The 14,430-nt window shown below is 27.8% G+C and overlaps 1 protein-coding gene across 1 annotated transcript; it reads right to left on the reverse strand.

The window, feature by feature from the left end:
• Nucleotides 1–1,470: 1,470 nt before the first annotated feature.
• LOC100200621 (uncharacterized protein PF3D7_1120600) lies at nt 1,471–5,181 on the reverse strand. Its single transcript, XM_065788865.1, has 3 exons — nt 4,711–5,181; nt 3,831–4,561; nt 1,471–2,701 (listed from the first exon to the last, which is right to left on the reverse strand). The coding sequence occupies exons 1-3, from the start codon at nt 4,793–4,795 to the stop codon at nt 1,820–1,822; spliced, it is 1,698 nt and encodes a 565-aa protein (XP_065644937.1). The 5' UTR covers nt 4,796–5,181; the 3' UTR covers nt 1,471–1,819.
• Nucleotides 5,182–14,430: the final 9,249 nt, after the last annotated feature.

Below are 14,430 nucleotides of genomic sequence, written 5' to 3' on the forward strand. Positions count from 1 at the left end.
TTTACACTTTTAAATCTCCTCTTTGTGGCTCATTAGTCTCATCTTCATTATAGATATTTTCAAGTTCGTCCAAGGCCAATTCAGAATCTCTCTTGTGGACGGCTTTATGTTTCTCGAGCTCTTTGAACTCACAAGGATGGGCACGAAGTAGGTGCTTACGCATGTGTTACCATCATTGACCTTGTAAATTGCCACAAAATTTTCACCGACCATTGGCCTGGCTTATGCCACGGTCATTATGGGTTTTGTCTATTTTTTGCTCCTCATAAAATTTCCAGATATGACCTTTGCTTCGTGGTATCTTGCAGACTGATTGACAATTTGACTTTGACTATATTCAGACAGCGCCGGATGTAAAAGTGTCACTAAAAATTTAAAGAATAAATTAAAATCCAGGAGCTATATGTTGACGTGCCAACTCTCCAGAGAGTACTGGTGTAGCCTTGTCATTTCCCGAAAAATGAAACTATATATATATTTAAAAGTTAGGACAATTTAACTAACGTCAGTTCAACTTTACTATACTAATTTAGTAATTCACTAATTTAACAAAATTATTATTTTTTTAATTAAAATATGAATAACATTCAAAATTGGTATGTCTTATATTATTTGATGTCTCTGTTTTTCTTATATTATCAAAAAATATAAAAAGTTTTTACCTGCTTTAGTGCACAAATGGTCCAAGTAAGACACTTGAATGCTTTTAGCATTAAATTTCACTAATATATAAAAATTAAAATATATCTTTAAACTTTTTGGTTATTGAAAAACTTTTGTAATTGCTATTGTTTTTGTTGTGAATGATTTGCATTTTTTTAACAGCAAGTTTATTCTGCTAGCTATATATCGCCAAGTCTGGCCCTTAATGTTACTGCCAAGTTGTCTTGGCAGCCAAATGTAACCAAATCTGCCCAACTGCCCATTAATAATCAAGGATTTAACTTGTTAATACTTAATCCACGCGTTTGGAATGTTAGCTTTGTTTTTATGATTGCGTCATTTTTTGCCTGGCAAAACAAAATTGATTGGCAAAAAAATTTTTTCACTGCGAAAGCGCGAGTTAGATATCTAGTTAATATAACTGATCTGTCTCGTAACGTTTCGTAATTCCGGGACACAGTTTTTAAATTCCGAGAAAAAATTTATGTCTCGATTTATAACTTTATTCCGGGATAATCGTTTCCTTTGTCTCGTTATTTTTTTCCGGGAAATTTCTCGTCTCATTACGCTTTTCCCGGTTCATTTTGAGAAAACGATTTCGAGACGCAGACCCTTATTTGTTACTGGTGAGCCACAAATTTTTCAAACTTACCGCACAACGACAAAACGTACAGTAGGCTATAATTGAAGTTGATAAAATAAATTGTAATTTAACTACAATGCAGTATAATTTATTTTATTATCCCCTTATGCCCCAAGTTTAAGTATGTTTCAAATATTTTTCATTTTTTAAACAAAACTAAACTGTTAATTAAAACAATGGTTTCATTCAACTTTTAAATCTTGTAAGAAAAAGGATAGAGTACTATACGCTACATAATTATATAGGTAACAGTTACTCGTGACCTCAGTTAAATGTTTTATAAATATTACAACAGTTTTTTACTGTAGATATTATTTCCTAAAAATATCACTTTTATATTAAAGTTTAAAAGAAGTTGTATACAATGTTAAAAAAGATTTTTTCAAACATTTGAACGATTGCAAATAATTACTTTTGAAACATGTATGTCTGTTTTTAATTATTGTCAAACTATTGAAAGAATTAGTACTATCCAAATATTTTATTTCTTTTTACTATAAAACCAGCTGTTCCTTAGCTGCTCTGCTTTTTTTTTTGAAGAGTTTTTAAAACACTTTTAATTGCTCGTCGGTAAATTGAAGCGATTACTTTTGAGCGCTCTTCGTTGGTTTTTGTTAAAATAACTGCTTTGCTTTCCTCACCTTTTGGAAGCTTTATATCATTTAAAAACACTTTTGATAAATCAGTTTGAGATTTTTTATAGATATTCAACGGTACCACTGCTGCGTTTACTCTTGTAGGAACCATCATTTTTTTTGCTCCATTTTCTACAAATGGTTTATCATGACCTGTGAGATCTATGAATTTAACTCTGATATGCATTTGTTGTGGTTTTTCATGATGGTTGAAAGAAGATTCAACATGGTGTTCATTATCGATTGGTGCTTCGCTTTCATGCAGAACTAGGTTGATAATTTCTTCTAATATTTTTTTAACGTTTTGTAGCCTGTTAACAATACTGTGTTCATTAGATTCTTCTGGTACTGCGTGAAAATCAAGATTGTTCGTATCAGAATGAATTGTATTAGTTGATGGCAAAGAAACTTTTTGTATATGCTCTTCACTTACAATATCTTCAGCTTTATCATTTAAAACATCATTACCCTCTGACTTTATTATCTTTGAATTTTCACTAACTGAAACAGAAGGCTGATTGTTAACAAGATTTATTTCGTGGGTTTTTTGAATATCTTTTACAACTGATTCAAATGCATTTTTTAGAAGCCCAAATGATTCGTAGTCAGGTTTATGCTCGTTGTGCGAAATAGCTTTTTTTAACGCATCCTCAATTTCTGTTAGTGTAATTTTGTTATCATTTTGATGAAAGTTTGATGTTAACGAATCTATCATTGATGTTGACAATGTTTTTACAACTTGTGGAGTTTCGCTTGAAACCTAATTTTGAAAAACAAGAAACTTATTTTTCAAATGAAATAATATTTAAAGCAGATTGTCAATTATTTCAGAAATTTTTATTAAATAAATTGAATCAATTATTAAATAAAAAATTTTCCTTTATTAAAGGATAATTTTTAAATGACATAATAAAGAACCAAAGCTTTGTAGGGGAGACCGGGGCTAGTTGGCTCGGTTTTTACTCTATGAGCTCTGTAGCCCTAACAATACATTTTTTTTAAAATACTTAAGTGTAGTCTAAAAGAGTATGGATTAGGGTTTCTTATAAAATTTGCATTCATTTACATAAAAAAATTCTTGAGGCCTTTCCGGACCCTTAAAAAAAAAAAAAAAAATTTGCGTCAACTTACCCCACCACGGGGTAAGTTAGCGCAAACTATAAAAATGATTATTAATGCACTATTAAGTGCAAAATTAATAGAAATTTTTTTAAACAGTAGCCCACTTTTTATCTGTGGAAAAAAAAACAAAAAAATTTTTTTTTAATTTTTTTTGTAAGAATAAATATTTTCAATATTGTTAAAAATTAAAAAAAAAAAAAAAATAAATTCTATAAAAATAAATATTTTTTTCCATAGTAAATGCTATGAGCCAATTTACCCCGTAAAAAATTTGTCAACTAACCCCGAAAGCTTTTTTTTTAATAAACAGTCTATAGATCCTGAAAAACGGCAGCTTTGAAAAAAAGTCTGACTGGATATAGTAAATTAATTGTGACTGGAACTTTTACAATAATTTTTTTTCATACGACTAAATATTTTCTTTGTAAAGTAAAAAGGAAGCGATGTTCTAAAAGTTACGTTTCTGTCCAAAAAACGCATAAATCTCAATATCTCCCATGCGCATGCGCGAATCCCGACAGTACTACAGTGAATGATGAATTGGTCAATAAGGAAGTTTCTGAGTAATTTTTGTCACTTTCTGATGAAAGGCTCTAAAGATAAACGCAGTTCGTCAACTTACCCCTGCGGCCAACTAGCCTCGGTCTCCCCTATATATAAATATTTTACAACTTATAAAATGCATTTCAATAGCCGGCTTTGAAATATAGTGAATATAACATTTATAAGAACAACATATACTATATTATAGAAAAGGTAGAGAATACCTGCATTTGTTGCACGGCTTCTTTAAGCTCATTAACCATTTCTAATAGTTTGTCATGAGCTGATTTAGAAGAAAAACTATGCGAATTAATTTTCTTTGTTGGGTGTTGCACAGTTGTAATATGTGTTCCTTCTTCTTGTTCTAATTTTTCTAAGAGATGTGCAAATGGATCTTCATTGCCTTTTACAATATCATCAGCAGCATTGCTAGAGATTTTTGTCTCTTCATTTAAGTTTGTTGAAACTAAAAATGGCGTTGTTGTAGTATCGACATGATTCAGAATAGTAACTTGTTTTGACAATGTTAATACGTCTGATTGAACAGGACGATCAGCATTAACTATTTCGTAATAAGAATTTTTTTCAATTGGTACATCATTAGAGGAATGAGGCTCCTTTAAAACATGATTGCTGATAACATCTGATGTTGTTTCTGTGGGTACGTCAATGGTTTTATCGGTCTCTTCTTTAGCCTGATTATTTAAAGCTGTACCGGAGTTTTTGATGGTATAAATGGTTTCGGTTGTGTCTTTAACGTGCTTTGAATTACTTTCATGACCATCTGCTTCAATATTTGTAATGTTATGGTGATGTTTTACATGAATCTTAAGTGGTATATCTCCTTCTGTCAACGATGCAGTGGTTAATCCATCACTAGTGTTTTCTAGATTTAAACTTTGGTGATCTGTTGGCGTTGGCTGAAGAACTGTTACATCAATTATGCCTTGACGGGCTAAACATGATGTGAATTAAAAAAATATTTTGACATAAAAATAATTTGAAAATATAAATAATATTTATAGTAAAAGTATACTACACTTTTTTTTTATACGAGTTTAGATAGCTCCAAAATTATATTGAAAAACTCCCCTAAAGTTTTACCTTCAGCAACTCCCTGATGTGATTTTTTCCTCAATTTGTATGCAGAAATAAAAGAAATGACAAAAAATAAATAAATAAGTCTCATTTTAAATGTTGTTTCAGTGCTTTTTTAGAAAATGTCAAATTTTTTGCAATATTACGCACATTTGCAAAACGCAGGTCTTCATGACAAACCGTAAACATCTTGCACAATTCGGTGGTTTCGGTTGTTAAATGTCTACTTGCTGGATATTTACTATGTTTGATATTTATTTGTTTTCAGTAAATTTTCGAGTAAATAAAAAAGTTATTATCTTATTACAAAAAAATGTGTAGGACAGATATAAATTAAATATAAACTTACGTAAGTTTTTTTATAACTCAAAAATATAAAGATAATAATAAATTAAGAAAATGATAAAGTTGAATGAATTTGAAGATTTCTAAAATAAATGGTACACCACACATTTTAGAAATCTTATCTTTAAATTCAAGTTTTTTCAATTTTGTTTTTTAAGAAAGTTCTTTAATAATGCAATAAAAATCTTAATTTATAAAATAAATAAATAATAAGCTATCATTGTAAAAAATGTAATCATCAAACGGCAAAACTTTTTATAAATATGATTTCCCATTAGACATCAAATTAATAGGGGTATCACAAATTAAATAAAAACAAACGATTCTTATTCAAATTCTTTCAAAATCTCTAAATTTCACGTTTTAAAAACTTATACCTTTTTACTTTGTTTTTTAATTTAATGCACTATTTTGATTTTAACTTACGGTTCTGCGAGGGTAAAACTTTTGGTCTTTTTTGTTTTGTTTATTAGGTTGCGAAAGTTACGGGCAATCACTTAGAGATCGTCAATAAATTACGCAAGGCTAAACTTATTTAAAAACTATAAGTAAAAGATCATTTGCTTTTTTTTGCAGCAATTTTCATTGGATTTAAAGGGCTATTTTCGTTTTTGGTTTAATAAAAGACTTTGCGAGGGAAAATTATTGATCTTTCTTGTTTTGTCTTTTTGTTAAGCTTGGCGTTTGCGTAATTTATGGATGATCCCTTATTATAAAAAAAACTCTTTTAGCAAGTAAAAAAGTAAAAGTGAAATAGCATATGGAAACTTTAGATTACTTGAAACGAAGATTTTATTTGAAACAAAACATTAAAGTAAAAGGAGTTTTTTTAACAGATTTTAAAGTTATTTTATTTTGCCACGGCGTTTTGACGTAGTTGACTATGAAAAATTATTGGTTATGTTAAGACTCTTAAATTTCAAATAAAATTGTTAGATCAATGAAATAATGTTTTAAAAATCAGAACTTATGGTGAATATTGTTGTTTACGAATTAGAATGTGTAGAGTTGTGAGTCGTGTATGCAATTTAAGTTCATATTAAACCCTGCAGTAGGCCTATATTAAACCCTGCAGTAGGTCTATATTAAACCCTGCAGTATCACAACTTAAATTCCTAAATTTATATTTTATAATTTCGGGAACAAAAATTTGTAATTACTTTAGTTTTTGAATCGGTATATCTCCTTTCGCTTATTATAAAGATTTTTTGTTTACTAAGTAATTTATTTACCGTTCTCGGAGATAATCCTGTTCTCGGAGATAATCTGATCCTTTTTGAGTACCCGCGTTTTTATAAAATTTTAGATCGTTAAGGTGGTATTATTTTGGTAAAAAACTGAAATTTTATTGTGGTGGTGGCTTCTAATAGTAGTTTTTTATTTTTATTTTTAATTTTAGGTTCAATCACTAGCTTCACTATTATACTAACATTGTGCAAATTTTTTATTTTAAATGTTCATGTAATCTTAAGATATTTATTTTCTTATAACATGAACTTTTGCAGCTTTTTTTTTTTTTTTTTTCAAATTTCAAAATTTTTTATTTATTTATTTTTTTCAATTTTTTCTCTGATATTTTAGTAATTCATAAAATATTTAACGAGTAAAATATAACAATATAGAATTAATGCTAGGGTACCACCTAATACCAACCTACGTTTTGTCATTTTTAAAAAGCAGAATTATTTTATTTTAAAAAGTATTTCATTGTAGAATTGTAGTAATGAACAAAAAAAAAATCAATTTTTATTTCATAAACAACTTGCAGTCAAAATCCATAAAGCAGTGTTTCTCGCTCGACTCTTTAATTAACTGATCATTATTAAAGCACTTAACATTCCGATTTGATATTTGCTAAAAACTAAATAAATAAACACTAATCTCTTTTGAAAACACTTTCTAAAAAAGTTTCACTAAAGGTGGAAAATAAAAATTTAGTATGAGCTTTGTAAGACATAAAAATTACCATAGATTTCATTTTTGTAACTTACTTTTCATAAAAATCATTCGAAACTGCAGTATATTTAGGATTTTAAGGGTTATTTCACGTTTTGATTCATCAAAAGAGCTATTTCTCTCTCGTAAATTATTTTCCTAAAAGCTGTTTTGAAAAGCGTTATTTGGGTTAAGATGCTTTATTCTGTTGTACTTCTTGTTCAGCTAAGCAATAGCTACCGAGATTAGGATGCAAAAACACACTTAAGTAAAAGTTATTTAATAGACACATCCCGAATTTCAATGATGTAATGTTACGGCTATCTGAAATCGAGGCGAACCATGGCAAAATATAAATTTTCAAAGTAAAACATTTTAACATTTTTTGTTTTTTATTTGCTACAAAAATGTTTTTTGCTCAGGAACATGATTTTTTTAAGTTTTTTGATTTATTGTTGTTAATCTTAATAATATCTTTTTTTCTTTATTTAAAAAAAGAATTTAAAAAATATGGATGTAAGTCTTGGAGTTGCAGAAGAGGAGGTTTATATTGATTCAACTAAAACTCGTCCTAAACAGCTGGAAAGTGTTGGTAGGGGTCAGTACTGCTGTGTACCAATGTGTAAAAATGCTAGGTATGACAAACATAAAAATAAGAAGAACATCGGTTTATTTACTTTTCCTAAAAACAACCCTCAATTGTTAAAAAAGTGGATTAGTGTATTTAATAACATTCGACGACAAGGAGGAGTAGACAATTTTAATGTTGAAAAGAAGTATACCTTAGTATGTGAGTTTCATTTTAATATAAGTGATATAATCTTAAAACCTTGTTCTGGCAGAAAAACACTTCATCAAGATGCTATCCAGTCTATTTTTGTATTTAAAGAAAACATTATTAAAAAAGAAAGAAAAACTTTAAAAAAACGACTTAATTGTAATATATCAACAGAAGCTTTAGAAAGTGAAACTTGCAATAGTATAGAAAATGATATAAATTTTCATATCGATTGGCCCAAAGAAGTTGTTGTTTGTGAAAATTGTCAAACTCTAAAAGAGCAATTAGAGCAACTTAAAAAAGAAAACGATTTCCTTCAAAATGAAAACTTAAAATTAACTAAAGTAAACTCTGATATAAATGATGAAATTAAAATAAAAAATAAAAACGAGTTTAATTATGAAAATATTTCCACTGAATCAAATTTGTTCAAATCTTTAACTGGTTTAGAAGTAGAAAGGTTCAATGATATATTTTTTTTAGTGGACCCAGGTGAAAACTGTGAATTTTTAAAATTTTATGATTCTCAGTCAAGTGTTGAAAAAAACACAGCAACGACATAGAATCAATGCAAAAAAACGGTCCGAAACCAAAATTAAGTGCACTTGATCAGTTTTTTATGATTCTTGTTTATTTTAAAAATGGATTTGCACTTTCTCATATTGGATGGCTGTTTAAGTTACCAAAAACAACAATATCAAGACAGATAATATCCTGGATTAATTATTTGTACTTTACACTTGGTAGGATACCTATTTGGCCTTCTAGAGAACAAATTGACTTGACAATGCCTAAATGTTTTAAAAGATCTTACACAAAAACAAGATGCATCATTGATTGCACTGAGTTGTTTTGTCAAATACCATCATCTTTAAATATTCAGAGTTCAATGTATTCAAGTTACAAAAGTCATGTTACTTACAAGGGGTTATTAGGAATATCTCCATCTGGTGCTATAATATTTGTAAGTCAGTTGTATCCAGGATCAGTATCAGATAAGGAAATAGTAAGAAGAAGCGGATTTGTAAATAAAAATTTACGGGATAAAGATGATTCTGTAATTGCAGATAGAGGGTTTACAATTTAAGAGGAATTAGCAAATATAAATGTAAGTCAAAATATCCCTTCATTTTTAGAAGGTCGAAACCAATTTACATTAGCTGAGGTTAAAGAAAGCCAAACTATTGCATCTGTACGAATACATATAGAGCGTGCTATTCAAAGAATAAAGCGATATAAAATAGTTCGTAATGAAATATCTTTATCTTTGCATGGTTCAGTAAATCAAATTTGGACCATTATTTGTCTCCTTGCAAACTTTTAATAACCATTAATAAAAGATACAGAAAAAACATAATATTTTTTTAAACTAAAAGAATTTATTTTTCTAATAATGTAATAAAATAACTGCTTTTAAATAATTATATTTTATTCGTCATATAATTTATTGTTCAATTTCATTAGTCTCAAGTTCAACGATAGCAGGTAAAAAATATTTGATATAAAATAACTTTAGTTTATTTACAACATCTTTAAAGTACGTTATATCAAAAGGAATTCGAATAATAATGCATCCTTTGAATGTATAAACAATGAAATCACAAAATGTTGCTTTTTCAAAAAGTTTAGAATCAGATAAATTATATTTTTGTGTAAAGACAGGTATTAGACTGTCAAAGTTTTTGGCTTTAATATATACTTTATGAGCATTGCTAGAAGTAATTTTGTTTCGTCGTATTGCAAGCCATTTATCTGACAAATTTTGTAAAATTGTTTTTTTTTCAATATCTTTTGCCTCTATATATGTAACTTTTATTCTTTCTAAATAGTTTTTCTTTTCAAAAGAAAATGTACAATTTGGAATGATGTCATTATAGTCATCATTTATTTCTTTTAAGGGTAAATACTCAAATTCAATTTCTGGTTTCTTGAATAGCAGATTCATCTTTAGCTAATTTTTGTATATTTGATGTTATTTCAAAATGTGGTTCCACAACTTGCAAATGCATACTAAGAGCTGAGCCTGTTGGAAATTGACCGAACCTTGTATTTATGTATTTGTAAGTGTGAATGGGTGGCACAACATGGGCAAAATCAATTTTGTAGTCAACATCAATAAGTTTTTTTTTCCAACTCTAACACTTTTAAGTTCATGTGATGTTCATTAAAAAAAAGTCTACGGTCATACAATGTAGAGTATATACCACGCTTATCATTTTCTCTCTTAATAGTTGAACTCATTATAGGAGCTTTACTTATATTTTTTTCACCAGGTATGCCCCATTGTCGTTGTTTACTTGTACAAGAAATTTGAGTTGGGACTTTTTAAAGAAATTTCATAGAGTAATCAGCTAATTCTAACAACAAAGCCATTACATGGTTACAATATCCATTCAATCCTGCTGGACAAGTACAGTAAGCATACACAACATGGGACAAAATTTTTGATAGGTGTACAATAACTTTTCTTTTTTCCTTTTTCATACTCGCTTTACACAATCCTTTAACTTAAAATACATTTTTTGCAGAATATGTTAATATTGTGTCTGATGAAAAATAACGCTCCTCTTGGAATTTTCTACCTCTCAAAAGTGTTTTTTTAATTGATAATCCTTTTGATTTACCACTTAATTTACGATAATTTTAAATTTCCTTTATAGTAAACAAGGGCATTTCTTTCAAGCTTTTACCCCATTTGTTATGTAACAGATACTTTTGATTTATCTTTGTAACTTTATATGGTATAAAAACATTACTTTCTTCTAAATAATCACTTTCAAATAAGTCTTCTGACAAAACAAGAGGAAAAGGTTCTTCAGTATTACAATATCAATTAAAGTAACAGTTGACACCTTTTTTTTCAAATTTTGATCTTTTTAACATCTAAAATTTTTTTTATGGTTCGCCTCGATTACATCATTGGAATTCGGGATTTGTCTATTAAGCAAGAGACGCCAAAAAATTGCGGAGTCAAAACTCAAACCAAAGTTGCTAGACCAAGGCGCGGACCTTTTCCTGTCAAAATGTCTTTATATTGTGAAGAAGAAGTTGTTATTGATAGTGTAAATAAAAAATCTCCTCCAATTGAAGATATTTTAAAAAATACTGACACTGCGATTCACTATGTGAATGATGAAAATAAAAATTATGCATCTCACACTGCTGTAAGTATCTCAACATCATATTCAAAATTGCAATAAATTGATGTAGTTTAATCTGCTTATAATAATCCTACTCTCTGGATATAGAGTTATAAATGTCGACAAGTTATCTGATATTTTTAAAGAACTCACTTGTCCAATGTGATCTGATTAGGTATGTGACATAAAATTTTTTAAATAACCAAATACTAGATTGTCATACATCATTAGAAAGACCTTGAAAACAGTATTTTAAAAGTGAAAAAATTATCAAAAGTAAACAATTATACAAAAAGTTATAGCGTTTTAAGTACCAAACTTTTGATAAATGAATTTGTTGAAGAAACTGTGACCAAATGATGAGTTTTACTTAACTTAACACAAGTAACACTTATTTTTTTTATAAGCACATATCATAACCTTGTCAATTCTTCTCAAAATTTATACAACTTGGTATCAAAAGAAAGGTCTAAGTGTGTATAAAAAGGATAAAAGAATAAATGTATTTAAAATAAAGGGGTGTACCGGTTTAGAAATTTTTAACTCCGGCTGTAACCGGATTTGCCGGGATTGTTGAAAAAATTCCGGCCGGAACGAGATTTATACTCATGTAGTTGTTTACCTTTAACATTGAAAGTAAAAGCCTGCACCTCATCATTCTGGCTAAATAATATATATATATATATATATATATATATATATATATATATATATATATATATATATATATATATATATGTTATAGGTTATATATACTATTTATTATATATATATATATATATATATATATATATATATATATATATATATATATATATGTTATAGGTTATATATACTATTTATTATATATATATATATATATATATATATATATATATATATATATATATATATATATATATATATATATTTTAATACATGTTTTATTTTACAACTACAAAGTAATTACAAGTTACCAATCACTGATTGGCAGTGAAGATATACAAATTTAAATCATAAATATAAAGTTCAAAATATACAAGGTAAATAAAAATATAGTTGCTTACAACTCCAAGACATGAATAAAATAAATACCAATTACAACCATATAATAACGCGTAAGTAAAAATAATCCGTTAAATATATATCTCTATTACTCCAATTAAAATAAAAAATACAACAAATAAAAATAATCTGCTGATTTTTTGGAGGAGAGTTTAGATGTTTCACCATAAGTTAATTTACCACATTTCAAGATAATGTTAGTGTATAAATATGATAAAAACAAAATTTGTGTAAGATTGATAAAAAGAAATACTTATTTGTAGTCATAGGAAGCTCGCAGAAGACTTAAGTCAGTCTTGTCATCTAGTACCTATTTCGTAGACGTGTAATACACATAAAAAATCAGTTGCATACGTAGTATATATATACGTGTTACATATATACCTTGTTAATAATATTATTTTTATCATCGATTTGTATTAAAAGTTAAGTTACATTTATTTATTTATTTATTCAAATTTAAAAAAATTCCTTACAGTTGTTTAATTTGATTATTGTAGATTTTAGCTTTTTTTCAGAGAGTGTTCGTTGTTTAAGTTTAATAGTGATTCGTTTCTGGAAACTAATTTGTTAAATAAATAGGGACCACGATACGTAACTGAGAATTTTGAGAGTCTTGTTGTTTCAAAAGGTATCTTAAAGTTGCCTGTTGCTCTTGTATTGTATTTATTTATATTAAAAAAGTGTGCTGTAAAATGCTCTGGAACCAGACTTAGTTTATATTTAAACATGAAAAGTATATTTTGAAAAATATTTATTTGGAATATATTTAGTGCATTCATTTGTTCCAGTAAGGGTTGAGCATGAGTAAATTTGCTTTTGTTGTATACTAGTCTTGAAGCGTGTTTTTGACGTAAGTAAAGTGGTTGTAATTTAGATTTGTGGGTACTGCCCCATGCTATATTGGCATACATGAGATAACTATGTATGAATGAGAAGTAGATAAGTTTGAGACTTTTTTGTGACAAAAATGGTCTTGCCTTGTAAAGTAAACCTATGTTCTTTGATATTTTTGTGTTTATGTAGTTTATGTGGGGTTTCCAGAAGATGTGTTCATCAATTAGAACTCCTGAAAACTTTGTATTCAGATTCTTTGTATTTTGATGGATATATTTTCTATATTAATTTTTGGTAGGTTCAGGGGTATTTTTTTAATTTGTTGATTAGAGTGAAATAGTATATACTTAGCTTTTTCTATATTGAGTGACAGTTTATTTGATTTAAACCATATGTTAACTTTTTTTAGTTCAGCATTTATTTTTTGATAGAGGTCTTCGATTGTCTTTGACGAGTAAAATAAGTTTGTATCGTCGGCAAACATTATACTTTTAAAGATATTAGAGGCGTTTGGAAGATCGTTTTTATAAATAAGAAACAAAAGAGGAGCAAGAATGGAACCTTGGGGTACACCATATTTTGTTTTTAGTAAATTTGAGTTGCTTTTTCTATCTATAATAATACACTGTTGTCTGTTATCAAGGTAGTTTTTAAACCAATTTAAAGCTTGATTTTATATACCATAGTTTTTCATTTTTGTTAGAAAAATCTCATGGTTGACGGTGTCAAATGCCTTTGACAAATCAATAAAGATCCCTAATGTGAATTTTTTTTTTTTAAATGATCTACTTATCCTATTTGAGAGGTCAAAGATTGCATGCTCAGTTGAGTGTAGCTTTTGAAAACCATATTGACCTTTATTGATAATTTTGTTAGTTTTTATAATATTCATTTAATTTATTATAGATTATTCGTTCTAGGAGTTTTAAGAATACCGAAAGGATAGAGATTGGTCTATAATTGTTTAAAGAATTGGTTTCTCCTGATTTATAGATTGATATAATTTTAGAGATTTTTAGTTTATCAGGTACAATACCTGTTGAAATTGATGAATTAAATATTTGGTAAATTGGATTACGTATCTCCTCAAAAACATCTAAGAGTAATTTGCAAGAGATATCATCGATTCCTGGGGACTTAATTTTAAGTGATTTAATAGCTATTTCAAGTTCGTCTTGATTTATTTCATTTAAATTTAAAGAGCAGTATCAGCCTGTTAAGTAAATTTTAAATGTATTATTTGGGCATTGAATTTTCGATGCAAGATCACCACCAATGTTGGCAAGGTATTTATTAAATTCATTGGAAATATCTCGCTTGTTGTTTGATTCACTTTCATTAATTATTACTCTAGAAGGCATTTTGTTAACATTAAATTTACTTTTACCAATAATTTCCTTCATAATGTCCCATGTCTTTTTTAGGTCACTATTAAATTTTTGTATTTGATTAGAATAGTATAAAATTTTTTTTTTTTTTTTTATTTCTTCAAATAGGTTTTTGTATTGCTTGTAAAAGGAAAGCTTTGCTTCGCTTCTATTTTTTAAGTATTTTACGTATAGTTTTTGTTTTTGTTTTGAGGATTTTCTTATTTCTTTTGTTATCCATGGAGAATTTAAATATTTTATTTTTATTTTTATTTGTTGA

Source organism: Hydra vulgaris, chromosome 01 (genome assembly GCF_038396675.1).
Source record: "Hydra vulgaris chromosome 01, alternate assembly HydraT2T_AEP".
In the NCBI taxonomy this organism is placed as follows: domain Eukaryota; kingdom Metazoa; phylum Cnidaria; class Hydrozoa; order Anthoathecata; family Hydridae; genus Hydra; species Hydra vulgaris.

Excerpts from the sequence above, each read along its gene's own strand:
- LOC100200621 (XM_065788865.1), bottom strand. The coding sequence starts at position 4,795 with ATGAGACTTATTTATTTATTTTTTGTCATTTCTTTTATTTCTGCATAC. Across the intron at positions 4,562-4,710 it reads ACATCAGGGAGTTGCTGAAG|CCCGTCAAGGCATAATTGAT; the intron begins GTAAAACTTTAG and ends CATCATGTTTAG. Across the intron at positions 2,702-3,830 it reads AAGCCGTGCAACAAATGCAG|GTTTCAAGCGAAACTCCACA; the intron begins GTATTCTCTACC and ends TTTCAAAATTAG.